The 24,911-nt window shown below is 39.3% G+C and overlaps 1 protein-coding gene across 1 annotated transcript in view; it reads left to right on the top strand.

Moving 5' to 3' along the window:
- The first annotated feature begins 23,812 nt into the window (after positions 1–23,812).
- LOC150090096 (uncharacterized) overlaps positions 23,813–24,911 on the top strand; it is a 141,346-nt gene continuing 140,247 nt past the window's right edge. The window contains exon 1 of the mRNA XM_090390173.1: positions 23,813–23,930. Coding sequence (XP_090246299.1) covers positions 23,873–23,930 — 58 coding nt within the window. The 5' untranslated portion in view covers positions 23,813–23,872. The remainder of the gene's footprint in view (positions 23,931–24,911) is intronic.

The following is a 24,911-nucleotide window of genomic DNA, read 5'->3' as shown; positions in this document are numbered from 1 at the left end:
TCTTGGAAAAATTTTCGAAAGGTTTATTTTATTGAGGTTGAACTAAGTTATGGAGTTGGCTGGTGTATCATTGCCGTATCAATGCGGATTTAAGAGATTACGTTCGGCTGAAGATGCCATTAATGATTTAGTCAATTTTAGTAAAATGGCACCTGATAAATACGTTCTAGCGCTTTTTATTGATTTCGAAAGTGCTTTTGATACGGTGTAGCATGGAAGCACTTTACTGCTGTCATTAAGGAAAATATATTGTCCAGCTTACCATTATAGAATAATACAAAGTTATTTACATGGTAGGAAAATTGTGGTTAAATCTATGCGTTTAAAGTTCGAAAGACAGTCGTTGAGAGTATGTCCCCAGGGGTCTGTACTTGGCTCGTTATTCTGGAACTTAGTATTAAATCTCTGGTTGGAACTACCCATTGATCATCTGCATAAGATAGCTTTTGCTGACGACCTGGTGTTATGTTTTACAAAAAAAGTCAAGACGTATGTTAGAGGTAAAAATGAAGCAGGTATTAACTTTGACCAAGTCGCATAAATTCAGAATATCAACTAACAAAACTGTTATGATGTTGCTAAAAGGTAGATTGAAATATAGAAGGCCTCCTACAGCACTTATAAATGGTATACAGTTTCCATTGGTGCAGGTGGTGAAATATGTAGGTCTAAGAATTGATAACCGGTTATCATCTTACTTTTCTGCATGATAAGGTAAAACGATTTGGCTCAGCTATCATACGTTTAACAAGATCTAATTGGAGGTTGAAGAGAAAGTATCGAATTTATATTATAAAGCTGGGTTTTTTGCCTATAGTGTCCTATGGAGCCTCTGTGTGGTATTCCAGAATGGTTGATGTTAAATTTAAGTAAAAATTACACTCAGTACAACGCTCTATGCTCCTTTCTATTTTGCAAGTATGCAGGACTATTTTAACAAATGCCTTGCAAATCATAGCTGGACACTTGCCTTTAGACTTATTTATTGTCTATAGGGCATTTCGTTACTATATTAAGAAAGGGATTGCTGTCTTTTACGGACATTACATTGGATGTTGTGTCAGATGCTAAAAAAGGTTAAGCTTGATATACTGGGTAAATTAATTAGTGTTTGGCAACAGAGATGGGATCAAAGTGTTACCGGTGAAGTGACAAGGTTTTTAATCTCAAATGTTGTATTTGTATTTTTAAACAAATCTAATACCTGGTTCTCCCCAGTAATGGAAATATTATTTATATTGACTGGACATGGATCAATGAACTACAAGCTGTTTAATTTTGGATTAGTGAATTCTCCATTATGCTCATATGGTTATTTGGAGTCGTGGAGTCATTTTCTATATGAGTGTAATCTGTATGATGACTTCAGGGCTGAGTTAAGATTGATAATTTGAGTAGGGGTAATGAAAGTTCTTTTTTAGTCAATCAGATAAGATATGACGCATTGCAGTCATTTTGTGCAGATGTCTGTCATAGGCGAAGAAGTAGTATCAATAGAATGATTGTTGTTTAACGTTAAATTGGTTATTAGATTGTAGTTGCTCATTGTGCATTATTTTTAAAGTTCTGTTATGTTATGTTTTGTTATTTGTTCTGTTCATTCGCGTACTCGCTGGTTATTTGAAGCCACCAAGTGTGCTTGTGGCGGAAACAAATGATTTTTTTTTCTTGCTGGCTCCCAGATTGGGCATTCTGGGAGCAGGATTTGCAGGCATCCGCTGATATTGCCCTACCTCCATGGGTGAGGGATTTTTTGTGCAGCACAGGTAGAAAAGTAGATCCAGGTTTGGCTCCTCGAGCCTAGGGACGGGCACGAGGCAGGGGGTACCATATGGTTTCCTCTACCTGGTGGCAAAAGAGGCCTGGTATTGACAACATCACAACGCACATTATACTAACATGCATATACATACATATTTCAGGCCTACCCTTCAGAATTTATCAAAATACAGGTTATTCAGGTGGAGATAGACGAAAGTCTTGGTGCCATCCGAGTCGTGAATACATTCATACATAAAATCCTTCGCTTCGCTTCCTCCCTACCTACCTCATCTGGACAAAGCCTTTTTCCTCATCCTTCCCCTTTTTATTCTCATCCTTCAGCTATCTCCCTCACTCACTCACTTTTTTTTTTGTAGACAGCCTGGCTCACCTCCTAGTGGTGGTGGTGGGCAAAGTGGAGTCCCACTAGGGGCGCTGCAGCCAAGAAGACAGCGCATAACAACAGAGCCCAACATTAAACTAGACATGCAATACACAACACTTTTCTGGCTTTTACAGAGGTTCTGTATTCATCACGAGTACTGATGGCGCAGATGAGGGAAACCACAGGTGGTTTCCCACATCTGCACCAAACACTATGCCGCTATGCTAACTAGGCCAAACTATTAACCTTTGTCTATGTATTATATAGATTCTATAACTACATTTTCGAACTGTCAACTGCATATTTTTACCTTTTAACTATAATACAGCCCACATATTTCATACCCGCATTCGCAGCTGAGCTCCAAAGCATTTAAAGATCCTTTTCTCAAGCATTCTCTCAAAAACCTTTCCATGATAAGTAAGTGAACACGTGATAATCATGCTCTGTTGTTTGTTTACAGCTGCTCTTTCCTTGACGTGAATAGACTATAAATGATTCATGTAGCATCTCTCGTCCATACACGTTGATTTATGTTTCACAGCAGGTATTGCTAGTTCATAGAATCCTGTCCGAAACAACACGCCAACGAAACGCCAACTTCAGCGTCGACTCTGACTCGTGTTAAGATTCCCGGTATCTGAGTCCCCGCAGTTACGAGGATTTGAAAATTTGAAGAATTAAAGCTTTTTCTCTTGAGAAAATTGACCAAGCACTTGAATATATTTTGTGAGAACGATCTTCTTCATCATCGTGCAACAAATGTTAAGCGCGAAGTTAAAAACATAACTAAATGCTACGACACAATAAACATTACTATATAACATCGGTGTAGATACATCATATCTATTCATCCTTCACAACAAGTTGCGCATGTATTGCACTACCTCGAATAAGTAACGCTTCACTTGCAATACTAGGGTACCTGCCCACCCACCGATGAAAAGCTTTGAAACTGTGGTGACGCCCACCGAGAATAAGAAACAATAGTCTTCTCTATTAATGAACGTTACTTATTCGAGGTAATGCAATACATGGGAAACTCGTTGTGAAGGATGAGCACAATATGAGATACAGATAAAATGATGCCATTCACACTACGCTTATTGTTTTTCTTTAAGAGTTGTCTATGGTGTATCTACACCGATATTATATAGATATACCAAGTCTCCAAAATTTTTACCACCAAGTCTCCAAAATCTTCATGAGTCACTTATGGCTAAGATTGCACCTAGTGGTCTGAGGATCATAAATGAAGGCCCAACTAGAGGTCTTCATCTCCTGGACCTCATATTATCGTCTGGTTCCTGTAGCGTCGACATTAAACCTGAAACTCACTTTGAATCCGATCATGAACCCATCGTAGTCCTATTGCATCTCCCAACGCCCAACTTTAATGTCACCCACAACGTCAAAAGGAAGATCATCATCTCTTCCACCTTCCACCTTCTTGAATCAAGAGATCCGGAACTGGCTCTAGACATATTAACTAGATGGTTGCACACTGTTACCCTGGTCTCAGCAGCTAAACAGGTCGGTATCTCTGCTAGAACCAATGCTTGATGGTCTTCGGAGCTAAATTACAGTTTCAAGTGCAAACAGTCCCTCCATAAACAATGGAAACAGTCTGGTACAGCATATGACCGAATTCAGTACTCCAAAGCTAGAGCATTGTTTAACAGACTGAAGTCTCAAGCCATTAAAAAATATACTGACAAGACCTTATCCAAAAGCAAAGTGGATTATACCTGTAACTGTGAACCAGATTCCAACTTCAATCCAGTTGAATGGATCAACTATGTAGCCAGATTCCAAGACAACACCACACAATCATATGATTACCAACCAGACCCCATTTCTGTTCCAGATGATGAGCTGTTTTCCATTCAAATCGATCGAAAGCAGCTCCTTCAAGCCATCAAACTCGCTGCGTCCGTCATGCACCGCTGGCGTCGATAAAGTCTCGCATTTCATCGTAAAGTGTCTCAGTCCATATATCCTTGATTCTCTGCTCTACTTGTTCAACTCCATCCTCTCTCATAGAGTGTTTCCTGCATCCTGGAGCAAATACGCTCTCGCCCCACTATCTAAAGTTCAACTACCAAGCCAGCCGAAGCACTATAGACCGATATCCGCTGCATCCACGCTCCTAAAGCTACTGGAAAAAGTCCTTCTTCCGCATATAACACGCCATCTTCTTCCACAACCAGCAAAGCAACTCCACTATGTTCTCCCTAATAGGTCAACTGTCTCCAACCTACTGGCACTCCAAACGGCAATTCTAAATGCGTTTGAGGCCAGATCAGAAATGGCGGTTGTTTATGCCGATATCGAAGCTGCTTTTGATAGCCTCAACATCACAGCCCTTCTGAATCTCCTAACCAATTTTTTTCGGATCAAAGGTGACGTTTTCGCTTTTCTGCCCTCGCTCCTCTGGAATGGAATAGTGTACCTCACTCATCGCAACCTCTCCTATACCCGATCCATCAATGCAGGTGTGCTGCAAGGTAGCGTTTTATCGGGGCTACTTTTTACCGCTCTCCTTATTCCGTTTGTATGTAACAGAGATGATGTTATTACCTACGCCGACGATATAAAGTTCCTAACGGAAATACCACCATCAGCCGACAGAGGAGTGATCACATCGGAAATCTGTAATAAGATCACAGCTTTCTTTAGACATCTGACCCATTTCGGTTTTAAACTGAACCCCCAAAAATCCGTTATTATGATTTTCTCTCTGAAGAAGTGTCCCACATTCATACAACCCTCACTGGAGGGTGCAATTATTCCAAGTGTAACTAAACACAAAGATCTCCGTGTAACCTTCGGCCCAAACCTTAGGTTCAACTGTCACGTCGAATGTGTTCTACGCAAGATCAGCCGAATGCGCTGGATTGCCCGTCAACATCTTCTTCATAACACAGACGCAAAATCTACAATCAGATATCTGAAAACCGTTGTGTATCCTACCTTTCTGTATGCCTCTGAAATATGGGCCTCCCCGGTACCTTCTCTCATGAAGCCCATCCTCGCCAGCGAATACTGGATACTGAAGTGGGCAACCCTCAAACATCGACTCCCCCCCCAACAGAGGACCAACTTCAAATTCCGCGGCTACCCCAAATAATCGGCATGAGGAGAACTGTGACCACAGTCAAAATGCTGGTTGGCAAAATCAACTTATCTGACTTCTGGGATATATGTCAGTGGCATGTTCCACTTCTTTCCCTAAGAGCCACCTCTCTTCTTCAGCCACAACGGAACAGGCTGAAGATCAGTGACAGATTCCTACCTGGCCTCCTACAATACAAGCCCTGCTAATGATCGGAGTAGATCTCCAGAAATTCGCTTCGGATCGCAATTACAGGCGTTCGTTGGCCGAACTTGTTCCCCTTTTGTTTGGCCCCTGATGTCGACTCATACCGATATCTCCACATGCTATCTGCTATGAGGTGCAGAACGGCACGTCGCAGGCACATCGACGAACTGTTTCACAAGAAAATGAGAAACCGTATACCGAACAACTTAATGCACGCCTGCGAAATATTCTGACTTCTGTGAATATTCTGAAATATGTGCTTTGTACATATGAACGTGTACATACTTTGGTGTACTGTCTGCCTCACAACCATGTATATCTATTGAATGGTTAATGCTACGTTTTTAAGTTAATTTCATGTTATGTTATCTTTTCGTTATACTGTACATATTTTTATATTACCCTATATCATTGTCATGCCCCTGGCCTCCTGGCTGTGGCGGGTACATTATTGTATCTTTACTGTACAATAAAGATTTCTTTCTATATAGAATCTTAAACTCTTAAAATATTATACCTAGTTGCATTTAGTTTTATTTAAATAATAAACATTACGAAAATGTGTCCACGTTTTAAGTGGATTCGTTTTAAGTGGAATTTTGTGGAACCAATTATCCTTGGATAACGAGGATCCCCTGTACGTTGCAACTGCATCATGATTAGTGGCAACGAGATTAGTGAGTGGAACAAAGGGTTGCTGTTACCAAGAAAGGCTTAAGTTCTGCAAATTGCAGTCTTGAGACTAGGCACCTGCGAGGTGATTTGATTAAGGTGTATAAAGCCTTGAATGGGTAGAGCAGGCTCAATGCTGATGGGATTCTTCCTCCTGCCCAGATTAATCGCCTGAAGGAACATAAGTTCAAATTGAGGAAAGACAGTTGTAGAATAGATGTGCAGAAATTTGCCTTTAGCCAGCGGGTGGTTGATATCTGGAACAAACTTCCATCTGTCATTGTGGAAGCTGAAAACTTAAAAAGCATGTATGGGGAGTTTAACTTGAATACTATTGCCAATTATTTCATTATACCTAAACAAGTAAATAATAATAATTATATTTTATGTTTAATACATAAAGCAATACAAAGAACAGTGAAATTTTCTGCCTGTCGCTGGGAGGACATCGATATGATTGCTGTCTTTCTGCACTGTGCCGACAAGGTGTGAGTTCATGGTTCTCCTAGATTAGAGAAACTTTCATGGTAACCGAATTAATCTATTCGAGGAACACAACATATCAGTAACCAACAACAACTCATGAGAACAGCATAGCTTAAAGTTAAGTAATGTAGAAAAGCCAGCCCACGATTACAGCTTTTATTTCAATAAGAGTAAACTGTGTTTGCCCTTAAGCGTAGGAATATGGTAGTGAATTTCATCAGACCAAACTGTCGTTAAAATGGCCATAAAGGAATTTGTAATTTAATAAAGCTAAAAACTACAACCAAAATAGCAGTAAGAGCAATAAAGAGTAATAGTTCTGGTAGAATTGACCTAAAACCAGAGGATCTTGAAGGATAAAAAATAAATAAAGTAGGAAGAGGGGAAGTAACGAATGAGAAATCAATATTAGGTCAAACTCTTTCAAGAAAACGTCTCAGCCACCAAGGCTAGTTCCAGATTGCAAAACAACACACCCTCTGCCAACGAGAAGTACCACTTTGATTTCGTTTAAATGGATTTTATTAAAGTAAATGACATTATCGTATTAACTAAAAGTATTTTACGTGCTAAATGTGTGCACATCTGGCGTGTCCCACAGTTTTTATTACCTTGATTATTGGATTCATGTCCTAAATACTGTATATGAAAGTTGCGTTCGTTTTAAGAGTTTTGAAGGCAATAATCTACACAAGTAACCTCAGTTTAAATATAATATTGCTGCCACAAATAAACTAGGTTATTTGAAAATGTTAAAGAAGTAACGCTTCTGGGGTGGAGAAAAAACCTTGGTTATTCGGATTAGGGAGGGATTTGGAGAATGATCACATAAATACGCCATTAATATACAATGCTATTGTTTTATATATAGATTTAGATTCTTTTACATCTAAAATACACATACAGGACCAATGATAAACGTTACTGTTTGCTAATATTCTGAATTATGCTGCAGCTAATGCAGACGTTTCAGACTTAACAGTACATGTTTTTCTTCAGTGGAACAGCGCAAAAAAAGCGAACAAAAAAAAAATAGTCTTTTTTATATTGTGTTGTTTGTCCGGATTCTGGCAGGTCTGTTTTGGACTGACTATCCTTGAAATTACGAGTATTTTCAATAATTTCGCAAATTTTCTGTCTCTCCTGTGTAATTTTTCTCTCTCTTCTTGGGGACTTTGTCTCTCCTCCTCCCCCTACTTTTTTGTTTGTAACGAATTTGGTCAACCATGAAGTTTTTTTTAGATTTCAAGGAAGTTTTCGCCTGATTTCGCACGGGTAGTCGAAGTACAGACCTAAAACCTTCATATCAGCAATAGAAATTTCCTAAACTATAAAAACAGGTGGGAGTAGTTTATTATTGGGAAACCTTCAAATTTTATTTAGCCTCAGACTTCTCAATGGCTAAATAAAACCTTAAATAGACAGGACTGGCCCAATATTTTTGAAAAAATAATAGGGACTGCGTCCCCAGCTTTTTATACAGAAAATGACTCATTACAACTGTTGTACCTTCGTATAATTTTTTGCAGTCCATTTTAATGGTTAACACTTTGTGGTTTTTCAAATTGGTATTGGATGAAGATTCCAGGCACGCTCCAAAAGGTAATTAATCAATAGATATGAACCCTATATTTCAGAAAAAATATCTCCGAAACGTTGCTTATATTTCAGGTCGGTTTTGCCTACATCATGAACTTATTCAGAATAATATAGAGTATAGAAGGCAGTCTGCAAATCAATCAAGATTATGTGACCTGAATTTCAATCCTTGAGATGTACAGATACAGAATACAATGTTGATGAATGCGCATGTCCTGATTCAGCTCACCTTTATCTATACAATACTTCAACTCGATGAGTATTTAATATCACGATCTCTGCTTCAGCATTCTTTCTTTGTTTCTGGAGTTATATGTAGAATAAACTAAATACCTAATGCGTGTACGGAATGAGTATTTTGAAATTAGACTGGTTGGTTACATCAAATTGGAACCGAGCATGATCTGGAATGGAATTTTGGCACAAAATCAACGTCATTCGTAGACTTTTCGCTGAGAAAGCGGAAGGTTCATGTTTTGACCAATACAGCACTGTTGGCAAGGAAAGAAAGAGGAAGTGCACCTACAAAGGTGCACTTCCTCTTTCTTTCAGGCAGGCCCAAACGGTCGCTTTTAAAGACATGTTCTTTTTTTGGGCCTTTTTCTCTGACACTGGTAACATGGTTTTTTCATCCGGCAAACAGACAAAACGCCCACAGAACACACAATTTATAGACATCATGAATACGACGCAGTACACCATACACCATTTTAGTTTTCGATCCTTTTTAACTGTATCGCCAACCTGTTGCAAAATTTGTTTAGCGATTCAGAAATAGCAAAACAAATTTGATTAAAGTCTATGACCATGGCTATCGCCATCCACATCAGCGCAGCATATTATATTGTCCACTTTTAGTATTCTCTACGTGTCAGTGTCTGCAGATGAAAGCAATTGTGGAGCTCTAATTAAAAACGTTCCTAATTGTAATTCAGTTCTTCCATGCAGTTAGCGGAGGTATCGTATGCGTAAAAGGTGAACTGCAACCATTATAAATCCACTGCAGGATGCAAGTCTCCTCAACGATTCATTTTGAGGAAAAAGGACCATAATCTGTCAAGCTGGTTCAGTGCGGGTTGGCACGTAATCTCGGGCAAGAGAAAACCAACTTTTCAAAGGATCTCTCGCCTCGCTAAGCGCAAACATCCGTTTCAATAAGTTAAGCAATCCAATTTTCCAACAATTTTGAAAACAAATTGTATGAATCAAAACGAAGCAAGAAACAAATTCTTCGCAGCCCTTTGGTTGGCTCGACAGAAACTTGTGGGTTACGGCAATAGCAAGCTGATAGCTAGGTTTGTCCGAACTTGTGTGGTACCGGTGGCATTCTATGCATCGGAATTCTGATCCTCTGCCCCTCTAACCTACCTGCGGCAGTTCTTGGGGGATTGAGTATTGGCTTCTTCGACTCCGCAATAGGACTTCGGGACATCCCCTGGGGTATACTACATTCGCTACATGGAATGACACCTTGGAAGCAAATCATCACCACTCGTAACATTGTTACCCTCTCCAAGTTCATTTCGGATAGACTGGATGCTCTTAATATCGATAGCTTCATCATCCTGACCACGAAGAACAGCAGAATAACTAACCAGTAAATATCTATGATCAGACCTGCCCTCAATGAAATCAGCTCGCTGAGCCATATGTTCCCAGTAAACACGATTGGACTCCTCAACGACCCAAATATCAACCCTGAGACGATTTGCCTGGAACGAAGCCTACACATCTTGCAATTTTAGATCTTTTATTTCACCATCGCTTCACGTGGCTTCTATGTTAGTGGATGATGTGCATCCCTTCTTCTGTTCCGGACAGCCAGCAGCATCTTTCCGGCATCCCCGCACTCTTTTTTTGGACAGATGCTGAATGTACACTGGTGTGCAATACTTAAGGACCAACACTATTTCTAAAGGTTACAACCACAAAACCAAACACAACAGCCTGTGGCGATTTGCAGTAGAAAGCTGGTGCATATGCAAAAAATTGAATCGTGGTGAGAGGGCTCACGTAAACAGATAAAAGCAGCAGTTCAGCAGTTAAGTGCAAATTACCGAATGGTGAGCACGATTGTTAGAGACGTTCGATTGGTTTCATACAGTGTTACAGACAACGAAATGGCCAGTAGAAATATCTGGATGACTTTACCGGGGTTGAAAAATTGGGAAGCTAGAGGAAGGACGAAGTGCGAGGAGTGTCGCTGCAGAGTTCGATATCGCCAATAGCATCGTCTCACGCGCGTGGTCGGCCTTCAGAACGACAGGTACAGATGTTCGAAGGACCAGTGGTGGTCGTCCACGAAAACAACGCCCAATGATGACCACTATATACTCCTACAGGCCAAGAGGGGCCGACACCAGACAGCGGGATCCATTGCAAACCAGCTGCAAAGGAGCACAGGACGCAGGATATCGCGGTTTAGTGTGGCCAGGAGATTCCACAAAGGTGGACTGCTTGCCCGACGGCCAGTACGCTGTATCCCTTTAACACCTGCCCATCGGAGACACCGTTTACAGTGGTGCATCGAACACAAGGATTGGACAGCAGCGAAATGGAGTAAGATACTCTTTACTGATGAGAGTGGATTCAGTCTCAGCAGCGATTCTGGACGTCAGATAATCTGGCGAGAGATTGGCACGCGGTATCACCAAGCAAACATCACCGAAAGGGATCGACATGTCGGTCGAGGTGTTCTCGTCTGAGGAGGCGTTATCTTGGATGCACGTACACAACTCCAGATACTGGAAGGCGGCACTGTAACCGGTGCACGCTACTGTACTGAGGTAATCCTTCCCCATGTGCGTCTGTTCCGAGGTGCCATTGGCCCCGTGTTCGTATTTATGGATAATAACGTCACAGCCCATCGCACTGCAGCTGTTGACATGCTTTTGGAAAGTGAGAACATTGTTCGTATGGATTGGCCTGCCCGTTCCATTGATCTAAATCCCATCGAACACATTTGGGACGCTCTGGGGAGACGCCTAGCGGCACGTCCGCACCCATTAGAAAATGTTTACCAGCTGAAGATGGCGCTGACAGAGGAATGGACGATGTTACCGCAAGAACTTATCAACAACATTTTACCCAATATCGATATTGTATTTTATTTTACCCAATATCGATATTGTATTAATTTTTTATAGTTGTGCTTACCCTCCTAGCATTTGATTGCTCTCTAGGGATGGATGTAACTTTTCTTTACCTAATTAAATAAACAAATAATAAATAATTGCCTTAATGCTTTTTGCTAGCCCGCGTGGGTAGCACAGGTGGTATAATTATTGTCCTCCCCACACCAGGAGGAAAGACCCGAGTTCAAATCCTGTCAATGACGTGAAGAATTTTTATCTCTTTCACTATATGGCTGAGTTAGTGGATCTCAAGAGATGGTAGCATGGTTTTTTCTCCCGAAAACTCTGGTTTTTCATCCAGCAAAGAAAAATAGACCACAGAATACACGCAATTTACCACATACGAGTATTTACTTGTTTTAATCTCATGTTATAACTCTTATTTAGACTACAAGCAATTTAGGAATTGATCGCTAAGTCAAAGTACCAAAATTAGCGCGGCTTTAGTTATCATGATTGTAAGCACTACTCCAATTACCATGATTGTAGGGACCACTTCAGTTACTTTATCTCTACCTATTACAGTTAACAATTTTACGAATAATTATCCATTTTGTAATACATTTATTATGTCTCGAATATTAAATGTTTTGTTTTACTCACCAGTCTGTCGTAACTGAATTATTCTCACAATTTCGCACAACCATTTCTAGAGATATAACATTCTTTTCATCACAAACACGTCTGAAGAAGATGGTCTCAGAACTTGGCCTTTTGTATAGATATAGCGTTTATCTCATATAAAGAACCACCAGACGTCATCACAGTGCCTATTATCAGATGAGCGATCACATATACCTCCGGTGAAGGAATGAGAGGAGAGCAACCCCTAGATAGACTTGACCTCCAATACTTTTCTTCCCCCCCCCCTTTTTTTTCCCTCAGCGAGCTATCCTCTCTATCCAGAACCAAAAGTGCAAAGAGCAGAGTCGCTCGTATGCTTTGTAACAACAGACAGGAATTTTAAGTGAAATTGTGCATCACAATAGAAGGTCCAGCTTGCAGCAAATAACTGAAATATTTAATTTAGGCAGAGAAAGACCCGCTTCCAACCAAGCTATGTAGTGGGAGTCGATAAAAACTCCAGTCGAATCTTTTGATAAAAATCAAAAGATTCGACTGAAGTGGTGCCGCCAATCAAGACTGGACTGTGGAACAGTGGAAAAACATCACATGGCCGCACGAGCTTCGATTTACACTATTTTGCACCAATTGTAGGGTGAACCTCATGAAGCCATACATCCATCACTCAAGTGGCTGGAAGTGGTATCACGGTATGTTTTCTTAATACGGACTAGGTCCGCTCACATCGTTAGAAGGTCACGTTACCTCCAATGAATATCTTTCAGTCGTATTTGTCCAACAGTCCTGCAGCGTTTCATTTTTACCCGGATTGCGATGGATTCTTTCGAGGCAACGACGCAACAATCCATTCTGCAAAAATTGTATCTAAATGGTTCTAGGAACATTTTCAAGATTTCCAACATCTACCCTGGCTGCATAATTCTCCAGACATGAATCCAGAGATTGTTTGGATATGTTGGAAAGGGCAGTTTGGTTTCACGGTTCTTTGCGGACCACAATACAACAGCTGACAAATATCCTGATGGAAGAATGGTCAAATATGCAGCCAAACTCTCCTCAAACATCTGGTGGAATTCATGTCGTAACGTGTATGGGCTGTAATTCGGGCAAAAAGGTAGCCCTATTAGATATTGAATAAAGGTTTCTAATTTTTTGAACAGTGAGTGTAAATAGTAACGGTAACATAAATGGTATAAAAAATATAATATAGTATAAACAGGGAAGCATCATCCTTTATACCTTGCTCCACCGTATTGGGTAGATCGGTTAGTTGGTTGTTTAGAATTATTTCGATATACAGTGTCTGTAACTTATCTGTAATCTGTGGTCGGTTTGCTTCTTTTATACTCCTTTTATTAATAAGGAATAAATAAAGTAAAATGAATAATTCCTTCCACGTGCAGTATCTTCTTTTTCATAATCTGTATATTCTAAAGGCCCAGTGTATTTCCAGGTTACGAAAATATGTAAATTATACGCAAAAAATTCAAACTATGAAAATTTTGCAGGTATATCGCATTGCAATGTTTGTTATCTTATTAATATTGATAATATAAAGGGAGTCTCTAACAGTTTCGCAAAACGCTTATTAGGACATAAGGACCACTTCTTATTTATTTGAAAATGTTGCCGGTAATTTAAGTAACTTAAAATAGTATCTGAAAACAGAAAAGCTTCTACTACAATAGACGTTTCATTCAAAGCAGGGAAACCTGAAAGCTTGTTTTCCTCAGCGTATATGGCGAAACTTGAATTTCGAAATGTTAAGTGCCTAAAGGATTTTGTATTGAATTGTTTGAGTTTCTGGTCTGCAGCACACGTTGGAATTTTTTTGTTTATTGATAGACAGGTGCAAAATGCGTGTCAGTAGCTACTGGAGGTTGACGTCAAGGTCCAGCTAATTGTAACAGAAACTAGAATCATCAACTTACAACAAAAGTGTAGCTGAATGAACTCAATTTTCGCAATAATTTTTTTTTTTTTTTTGAAGTGTTGTTCTTTCTCTTGAATAGAAACTTCAAGCTTATCAATAAACATGAAAAGGTGCTAACGGGTCAACTTCAATGAGTTTATCTTGATTACATGGGAAAATAAGGAGACACAGCTCTCGTTGACAAGTGCTTTGAAATTTTCTGAGTACCAATGACAGGAAGGCAACCAAAGAAAAACAACTTCATTGTTTTCCTTTTTCAAACAATAATATGTACTCATTAAATTTTATATAGTAATAGAATTCGCCATATAATGCAAGGAAGCCACATGCTTTTGCTGCACTGGAAAAAAAAAAACACCAAGTACATAAGAAAATACAAATTATATGCTTCCTTCCTCATATAGGTAACAATTAAGTTGTCAGTCTTAATTACCTGCAAGGGCGACTTGTTCCAGCAATAGAAAACTTCCTTCAGTCTAATCTAAACCTCAATCCCTGTAATTTGAATTTATGGCCCCTAGTTCTGGAACTCTTAATAATAGTGAAAATTCCACCTTCATTCATCTTACTAATCTCTCTCAGAGCCTTATAAACCTCAATTTGATCAACTCTGAGACGCCTGGTTGCCAAGCCCTGTAGCCCACATAATCGGAGTCTTTCTTCGTACGGTCGTCCTTTTGTCGATCTCACCATTCAAGTTGCCCGTCTTTGGACCAGTTCAAGAAGCTCAATGTCCTTTTTTCAGATGAGGTCTCCATACTTGAACACAGTATTCCAAATGTGGTCTTACAATTGCCTTATACAATAGGATTATGACCTCCCTATCTCCAAAGGAATGGTCACCATGGGCTTTCCTAGTTGCCTGTTTACATTTTCAGAAAACTTCATATCCGCCCGTATTGTAACTCCCAGATCCCTTTCTTCCTCCATGTTTCTAATTGAACCCACTAAGTGTATAATCTATTTTGGGGTTGCTATTCCCTAAGTGAAGACCTTGCATTTAGCTGTAGTTAAACTTAGCTGTCCCTTCTCTGACAATCTTTGAAGTGTGTTCAATTCATCCTGAAGGAGATGCAGACGACCCTACCAATCTTTACGCCGTTTGCAAATTTTGAGAAATGAGAAACAACATTATTCTTTAACGAAGAATACATATTCCAACTGTATACACACTGGGCATGAATCTCAGCTCAGCCGTTTTAAAGTCACATCGAATTGGTCACTGGCTCACACGAGTGCTGTATGACATTCCATATAGCTGCAATTTCAAGAGCAGTTTGCGTTAATCAGGAAGTTTGCTGAATAAGCGATACTACTAAAAAAAGAGAAATGGCATCCATTTTTATGTGGCTTCTTAGATATATACCGATGAGCCAAAACATTATGACCACCTACCTAATATGATGTTGGTCCTCCACGTGCAGTCAAAACAGCTCGTACCCGGCGAGGCATGGACGCTACAGGATTTCTAAATGTGTCTTGTGGTATCTGGTACCAACACGTAACCAGCAAATCCTTTAATTCCTGTAAGGTCCGTGGTTGAGACCCCGCAGATCAGAGTTGCTGTTCCAACACAAACCACAGATGCTTAATTGGATTGATGTCTGGGGAATTTGGAGGCCAGGGCAACCCGGAAATCTTCTTTTATACCGTATCCCGACCCGCGCACGCGCCGTAGTTCACCTGCAGTTGCTTCGATTTGCATAACGACTCGCTGGTCATAAGGTTTTGGCTCATCGGTGTAAATGCGGCCAATTATACCAGTGTTGGTTGCCTTCTTAATATTTTGGGATTGTAAAGTTGATGAATTTTGTACAATGTGTGGAATTTTTAAAGAATTCCTAATTGAAAACTGCCATGTTTTAGAGAATTTTCGGCATTAGGAAAGTCTGTATATCGCTTATTTGTTGTTGGCAACTATAAGATCTTATATTTCCTGGAAGTGTTAAACCTATAGTTCAATAGGTTTCAGAACTTCCAGGTTTTCTTCGAGCGTGAAGCCATTTTGTATAAAAATTCTTACAGGGTTTATCACTATAGTAAATCTGACTTGAGAAATTTGTATAATAAACTAGATGATTCGTGATGCTGTTTTGGTTACTCAAAGCGGCCTTTCACAAATATAACCTTTATATCAACAATAAAGTTAAAATAGTTTATGTGTGGAATGCTTCTTGAGCATCTGTATCATTAAACAGATTAAACATACACAACTTTTTTTTTTTTTTTTTTTCAAAAGAAACATGGGTGCTTATTTTTTAAAGGATGCCTGAACTAACAGTTTAATTTCATGCCACATGTGTGGTTGGTTGCAACAGTTTCTTCCAGCTAAAAGTCACAAAGCACTTGTTTATAGTACATTTAGGGGACATCGACGCATTTTTTTTTATATTTTATCAAATATTATAATTTACTATTATTATAATTAATTAATATATTATTCTTATTAGTCGTAGGGTCCAATTAGGTCTTATTAGTCGTATTAGTCTAATGTACTTTAATTTTATATACTCCTATAAATATTTAGAAAGCCTACCTTTCTTTGGTTAATTAAAGAGCTACTTTATGAAGATATATTACGTTAAAAACTAATTAAAGAATTCGTGAATTTTGAAACTCTTTTAACAAAGGTATATTTATTATTCATTTTTAATTAGTTATATATTCTTTTTTAGTACATTTAAATTTACAGATTGGACTGTTTCTGAAAAAAAAAAAAAAAAAAAGCAGTAAGCAGTAAAATGATACACAAAACGAAAATCGCAGCAGACGACACAAACATCTGGAGAACACGACGCCTTACGGTAAAAATTCTTTCCTTTTTGCTCAAAACAAAAATTAAATTTAATGTTCAGCTTTTTTACATTGTCTGCCTTTATTATTCATTCATGATTTCTTCTAAAAATGTATAAATTAGAAAAAAGGCTGAAACTAGAAACGATAGCCACGACATGTTCATTATACGGTACATGTTTATATTCTCATTTAAAATACTGTTGCAACATGCAGTGTAACGTCAAAAGAAGGGAAATGACATTCATTACTTTAGATTCCCTTTTCACATGCAATTTTTACACGTGTCATTGTAGGATAACCCAACCTATCTATACCGGAAATTCTAATGAGAGATACTTTCCTGATTTCTTCAAAAGGGCGTAAATAGCAATGACAGTTGCATGCTGGCTGCGAAATTTGGGTGGATTGTAGAACGTTTTTTTTGCGTCTTTTAAAGGAACACATGACTAGTATTGTTCAGTGTTTTAATGCTTTGGGTGAGTCTTTCCTCTCCCTCCCCCATCCTGGAGACCGTAAGGTACGTAATTGTTCCGGACATCGCAAAATCACTAATTATATTTTCATGTTAGAATCAACATTTCAAGCTGGAAAACTCAGTTAATACTTATATCAATAATCTGTGATAGCTTGGCATACACAGAAATATAAGAACCTGAGATTTTTGGGGTTCAAGTGCGTCGTTATGGGACATTCCAGTTCTTAAATTGTAGTGAATATCTGCTCTCCAATAGTTTTTATCAGATTAACAGTTTTACAACTTTATTGTAAAAACCAATCTATTAAGTTTTTAAATACAAGTATGATGCTGAAGTTGACCATATCAATTATATATAATGTGTTACTGGTGTTTATGCATCTGTAGTTGTTGACAGATTGACGTTTCTATCTTACTCTCTAAAGAAGTGTCGTTCTTTCTCTTTGAATTGGCTAAATGATGTGTAAATAGTAGACAAGAAAAAATCCGACAGTTTTTTTGTTTTTTTTTTTCATGAAACTCCCAAACACGAAAGGTATCAGTACCCGGTACTTAACTGGACCGCCGCAAATAAGAATCAACAATAGAACAATAAAACTAGCCACAGAACTAAAGTACCTGGGAGTTATCCTGGACCGTAATCTGTCTTTCACCCCACACCTAAAATATATACAGGCTAAGATGAAAAAATTTGGGTGGGTTGTGTACGGGGACACAACCGCAATCGTTTAAGGCGTGAATCCGTCTTTCTGTTATTAGGGGAAGGGTAAGATGTAAATAAATAAAGTCTTGGGGTTATAAGTGAAGTATAATTTTATTTATCAAAAGCCAATGATAGGAGAAGTAAGATACATATGGCATAGTATTTACATCGATGTTTCTTACAAAGGTTAAAGCTATACAAGTGTTGCCCAGAGTAGTGGGCGATGTAGAAATATCCTTCAAGTTGAACTTTTGAAATTTTCTTTCCAATGATATACGTTTCTTATATTTCTGTTCATATTTCCTTTGCAATTTTTTCGACATTATGAAAATTTTCTTCAACTCAGCACACTTATCGGCTTATAACTTTACAAATTTTGTTTTATCGGTTATTATTGCTAAATAATATTGTTTATTCTCTACAAATCGACACGAATTTCAACGTCATATCTCTTCGCAATCCAAAGTTACACTGCCCAAACGCCACTTTCAGTGTTCACGCACAAGCGCTACCCCTCCCCCTTCACCGCTGCACACCCCCACTACCCACCATTTTAGATACGGACATAAACCCTCCATCCAACAAAATTTAAATCATTAGATTATCAATTATAGTTTACTAGATAAAAGCGCGACAAATCTTGCTATTTTTTTGGTCGGTAAAGTTTTCGTAGAGACCCCCTATACCGGACCGAATTTAAAGACGTATTCACGTCAAAATATGCTGCTATGTTTGCCAGAGTCACATGTCGCGACTGGGGTTTAAAAAGGTGCACCCTTGCGATCCTTTATAAAGCAGCCATTAACCCGGCTATCACATACGCCTCCGGTGTCTGGTTCCACAAAGCCTCAACAGTGGTAAACCGCAGGCGACTGGATATTATTCATAGACCCATCCTATTGACTCTCACCCGAGCTGGCAAGATAGTCTCTACTCATGCACTACAAGTGATCACGGGCGCTCTCCCTCTTGATTTTGAGGTAACTTGCACCGGCATGCTTCAGCAACTCAGACATGACAAAGCCACAACCTTACAGGACCACACCACGGACCCGGCAAATAACCGTAAAGTTGAGAAGCACAGGCTGCAAACCTACTTAACGTCAATATGGCAACAACGTTGGGCGAACTCTGACAAAGGAGACGTCATGCGAAGGTTCTTTCCGAACTTGCAACAGGTGTACCCAAGATATCCGACATAGCTCTGCCCCGGTCTTCACGTGACCTCCTTCTCACAGGACATGGAGCTTTCCGCCACATGCTAAACCTCCTCGAACTAACAGATAACCCAGCTTGCCTGTGTGACTCCCTCGAGACCTGGGACAACCTGCTACACGAGTGTGAACTGTATGAAGATCTGCGTGGACACCTGTTGAGACTCATGACAGAGAAGAAAAATGCGTGGGATGCATATAAATTATCAAGCGACAAGAAGCCTATGGCAGATATAAGCTAGTCTGTAATTAGGTCACAATGGAGGTTAGGCAGGCGAAGGCAGAATACGAGAAATTTTTGGCAAAATATGCTAAGAAAAACAGCAAAGATTTCTTTACTTATATAAACTCTAAAAGGAAGGGGATGAAGCTGATTGGTCCACTTGATATCGATGGTTCCACTGTTGATGATCCTGCTCAGATAGCAAACAAACTGAATGAGTATTTTGCATCTACATTCACACATGAGGAGTTATTAAGGTTTGAAAATGGCAGAAGGTTATAAAATTGTAGCAGGGTGCTTAATGATTTTGTAATAACTGAGAGCAAAGTAGAGGAGAAATTGTTCAAGTTAAACATAAGAAAGGCACCTGGGGTGGATGGGATCTATCCAGTTATATTAAAGGAGGCGTCAAAGCAACTAAGAAAACATTAAGCCATAATTATGAGAGCATCCTTGGACTCAGGGGAGGTTCACACGGACTGGAGATGTGCAAATGTATCCCGAATTCACAAAGGGGGATCGAAGGGTGACACGAGTAATTGACCAGTTAGTTTAACTTCTGTTCCGGGTAAAATAATGGAGTCACTGGTTAAAGATGCATTGCAGGATCATCTAGACAAGACTGCAGCAATAATTCAGACACAACATGGGTTTGTTAAGGGAAAGTCTTGTCTGACAAATTTGATAGGATATTATGATGTGGTTACAAAGGAACTGGATGCAAAAAATACTTTTGATATCATATATTTGGATTTCAGGAAAGCTTTTGACACTGTTGCGCATGGGAGACTATTGTACAAATTGGAGCAGAATGGTATTAAGGGTAAGTTGCTACAATGGATAAAAGGATGGTGAGTGGGAGAAGACAGAAAGTGGTAATTAATTGGTGCTGCTCTTCATGGACTAATGTCATTAGTGGAGTCCCACAGGGTTCGGTGTTGGATCCTCTGTTGTTTTGTATATTTATCAATGATATTGATGAAGGTATATCAGGCTTAGTGTCGAAGTTTGCAGATAATACAAATGTTGGCAGGGTTGTTAATGACAGTAATGGCAGTGTGCTACTGCAACAGGATCTAGATAATTTGGGCAGATGGGATAAGAAGTGGCAACTGAAGTTTAACCTTGACAAATGCAAAGTACTGCATATGGGTAGAAGTAACCCCAGAGAAACGTACCAACTGTGTGGTACTACACGTAAGGTGGTAGAAAATGAAAAAGACCTGGGAGTAATTGTGCAGTCAGATATGAAGTTTTCTGAACAATGCAGACAGGCTGCCAGGGAAGGTCATGGGGTTTTGTCAATGATATATAGGAATTTTGCTTGCAGGGAAAAGAAGGTAATTGTCCCTCTGTATAAGGCAATGGTCAGGCCACGCATTGAGTACTGCGTACAGGTCTGGAGGCCTCATTTTAGGAATGATTTAGATTTGCTTGAGCGTGTACAGAGAAGGGCAACAAGATTGGTGAGGGGACTGAAGGGATCCTCTTACCAAGAGAGGCTAAAGTTCTGCAAATTGCAATGGCTGGAGACTAGGCACCTGCGCGGTGATCTGATTGAGGTGTATAAAGCCTTTAATGGGTTGAGCACGCTGAATTCTGATGGGATTCTTCCATTTGTTCAGATTACGAACCTAAGGTGGCATAAATTCAAATTAAGCAAAGACAGATGCAGAATAGATGTGCGGAAATTTGCCAGCGGGTGGTTAATTGCTGGAACAAATTTTCATCTGTCGTTGTGGAAGTTGATAGGTTAAATAAATATAAGGAGGAACTGGACAGGCATTTGGAGGGAATGATGTGATTTTTTTTTTTTTTTTGGCTGATGCTGTGTAAGCTCATTCACTTGCTTTCTTGCATCACATGCCACCACCACTACTACTACTACTACTACCTCATCACACGAGTCCAGTGCAACCCCAAAAATCAGGAGCACTACCTCCTGGAGGAGGAGGCGACCACCTACAATGCCCTCACCAACTATGCTCAGTGCCTCTTTGCAATACGCTAGACTCTACCTTTCCCGACAAACCTAGAACAACTAGGATAAATACAACAACTTTATGGCCGTGAAGGGCAATAAAGATTATCTCTCTCTCTCTCTCTCTCTCTCTCTCTCTCTCTCTCTCTCTCTCTCTCTCTCTCTCTCTCTCTCTCTAACTTGACGAACGAAGAGAAAACTGGACTGCGCACCAGCTGTGAATAAACTCCACTCTCCCAAATACTGACAAATGGAATCGAATCTCTCAAATGGAATCGATCCCATTTGAGAACTGTTAACAAATCACATCGCACGACCTATATTGACTACAATCGGACCTTCGGGAGTCCACTCGGACGGTGACTGAACCCTATCCTATTGAACATCGACCAGAGGACGGAGCTGGATCCCACGAGTAACTACCTAACAAAAGACCAAGCAGGACCTGTACAAATATCAGACAGACTTGGACAGAGATACCTTCACTGCACTGCTGGGAATCCCGAATGGGGCAGCCCTGGCGTCCGGACTGAAGCCACCCCACATCTATGCCCTGTTGGCAATCAGGGCCGGCTCCCTTGCCTGGGCTACTATGACAGCCATGCCGTCCCCTCCCATTTTCGCCACCCCTTCTTTTCCTTCTAGTGGAGCATGGGCGTGTCCCACTGTAAACTGGAGTTGTCTTCCCTATCGGCTCCATACTTCTATCTATCTCGTCCCAGTCTTCAGTCTCCCTCCTCACTCTACCTGCACGCTAGTGAACGCCCCACACAATCTAAATTCCTCAATTCAAAATCAATTTCGCTCACTATTTTTTGACCTTCTCCCAGCGCTTCCCCTCAACGCGATCACATCTTTTTTTTTTTTTTTTTTTTTGAGGTCCTAGCTATTGAAATTTCAGGAAATTAGGTGGCAGGACCTGCCAGAGTGAATCATATGCTACTGAGTACCTGGTCTGCCTCTACGAGGCGAAAGCGGAGCAACGTCGGGCCTCAGCAGGGGTCTGGGGGCTAAAGGACCAGAAGAACAACGGTACATGACATTAAATATATTTGTATACACAGTTTTAAATCTCTGGCATTTCCAGTCAACTGGTACACCCACAATGTGAACTACGTAGAGATGGGGGGAACCCCTGATGCCGTTTGACGCTAAACACACTTTACACTTTGCACTTTACCCGTACTTAGGACTGTGAATGGGTTGAATGCTGAGAAGACAGAAGATATATTGTTTGTATTACACTTGCAATTTTGTAGAAGGGTTATTAATTCGTGGGAACAATATTCCATGGCAGGTGGCATTTGAGATTTGTATAGACTCTATATCTGGGCAACAACTCACTCTATAGAAAAAAAAGCAAACACCGAGAGCGAAAAAGAAAACCCGTATTTTTTTCATGCTGGGGAACAATATTTGTGATATGCTTATGCTGAGAGAGCGAGAGAGAGAGAGAGAGATTTACATAATAGAAATATGTGACTGTGTCCAGAAATCTGAGTGTCATCGACGACGAGCATAGATTCTTATTTTGCGATAAATAATATAGAAATCCCTTTTTTTGTGATAAATAATACATTTTTGTGATAAATCCCCCCCCCATGCACTTTTTTATGCATTACTTTTAAAGAATTTTTAGAACTACAAAAGTTATATTGTACACTTATTCAAATTGAACTTCATAAAATATCTTATTTACAGAAATGAGGATCTTGCGTAGAATAAACTTTCAAAAAATGGAAAAAAATTGCTTCATCAGTCATATAAAAATCCTTAATGAATTTATCCAAAATTATCCATTTTGGATCAATTTATCCATAACTGTAGCTTTAGCAAAAAAGCTGAACAACTGAAACGTTTGTAAAACTTTGATTCTCAAATTTCTAAACAGTGATCGTTCAATGGAGGATAATTACTGTATTTATTCAGGTGAAACACTATGTCGTAAGAGCAACAGCTGTATAACATGTAGTGTTTCACGCTTTTTGGCAACACCATACGTATATAGCGTTAACAAAATCCTCTCATCCAGTACGAAGAATCATGGTAAGCAATATGTCGTATGAAAATTAATATCGTTTAAATCTAAGAAAATAATTTAGCATTAAAGTAAAACAAGAAATCAGCCCATTAAATGCATTTTAATGTATTTGTATGTGTACATTAAAGGCACTGTTAAATTAAGATATAAGCAGAAAATTGCCTGAAAACTAACTTTCAGCCTTTCATTTAGCCTTCATCTCGACTGACTAAAAACCAAAACCATTGAAATAATACTTAAATTATCAATGGCGGATATTCGTGATTGGGCTGAACTCATTTGGTAAACGTCAGAACCACTTTTTTTTTCTTGAAATTGCAAAGCAAATTTTTTTCTTCCTAATTTTATATCGGTGTAATTATTTTTATTGCCAACATAATTGTGATGAAATAAGTAGTCAGAAGTTGGAGAATATTTGCGAAATACGATTAATCACGTGCCCTTGAATGTCAAAAAGAATCAGCCAATGAAGGACGATTGCTCGGAATTTGTACTTACATAGCACTCTCTATCTATATAAACGCATATATTTTGCCACGTTCATTCTATCCTAGTAGTAGTAATGAAAATGATCGGTGTATTCATATTTGCTCCTTTACTGATTTTGGTGAATGCGGCCGGTAAGTTTTAATTTTCCATGCTTTAATAAATTACACAATGTATAATTGTATCTTTTCTCAATGAATCATTGCAGAGAGTAACGGTTGATTTGTTAGCTGTATGTACGGTTTTACGTTAACGATATGCAAAATACTTTCCCTTTATTAGTGTATATATGTCTTACCTTCTAATAACAAGTATTATAAGAAAAGTGGTAGCCGATACCATTGCCCAAGGTATACATCAACTTCGTGACTTTGAGAGGTAAAATTCTTGTAATATAAGGTATAATTCGGCAGAAAAACTAACTTTAAACGAACAGAGCCTTTTTTTTTTTTTTTTTTTTTTCCCTCCGAAAAGCAAATTTCTTAGCTTGTATTTTAGATTAAATGGCTAACGGGAGGATCAGCTATCTCTGTGACAGAAACACAAACGATCGGTCATTTTAAAATTATAAACCGTAAAAACGCGTGTAATGTTTAGATCTCAATTTTGAGATTATTACGAATGTTGTAATCCAGTCGCTAGAATTCACCATGGCAGGTATTGTCAACTTTGTAGCATGTTTCTCGTATCCAATGCTGATTTCTCGAATTTTGGGGCAAAGCATTGCCTTGGAAAGCATCGCGAGTTACTCTAAAGTGAACTGAACCCCTCCCCAGTCAAGTTAACAATAATAATAATATATTTTTTTAACAAACCCCGGGAGTAATCCTATGTCCCTGTCAGTGTATTCTGCTTGTAGAAGTATGTGCTCATGGGCCGATTTGCATGTGGTGTGGGCTGAAAAACTCGGAATAACTCACGGAGGGAAAATTCTGTCCCCCGCTTGAGATCAGCTGACTACGGACTCGACTGAAGAGGACTTCATAAATTCCTCTAGTCTTAAATAGGACTGGAACCAAACCTCTCCAAAAGAGTTGCAAGATAAAACCACTATACTGTCATGGAAAGCTTCCAGTCAAGTTAGAGTGAAACCGAAAAAAAATAGAAAAGGTTAG

The sequence above is a fragment of the Mastigoproctus giganteus genome, chromosome 2 (assembly GCF_048544385.1).
Source record: "Mastigoproctus giganteus isolate SK-2022 chromosome 2, ASM4854438v1, whole genome shotgun sequence".
Lineage (NCBI taxonomy): Eukaryota > Metazoa > Arthropoda > Arachnida > Uropygi > Thelyphonidae > Mastigoproctus > Mastigoproctus giganteus.
This window is presented reverse-complemented; position numbering and strand designations above follow the sequence as displayed.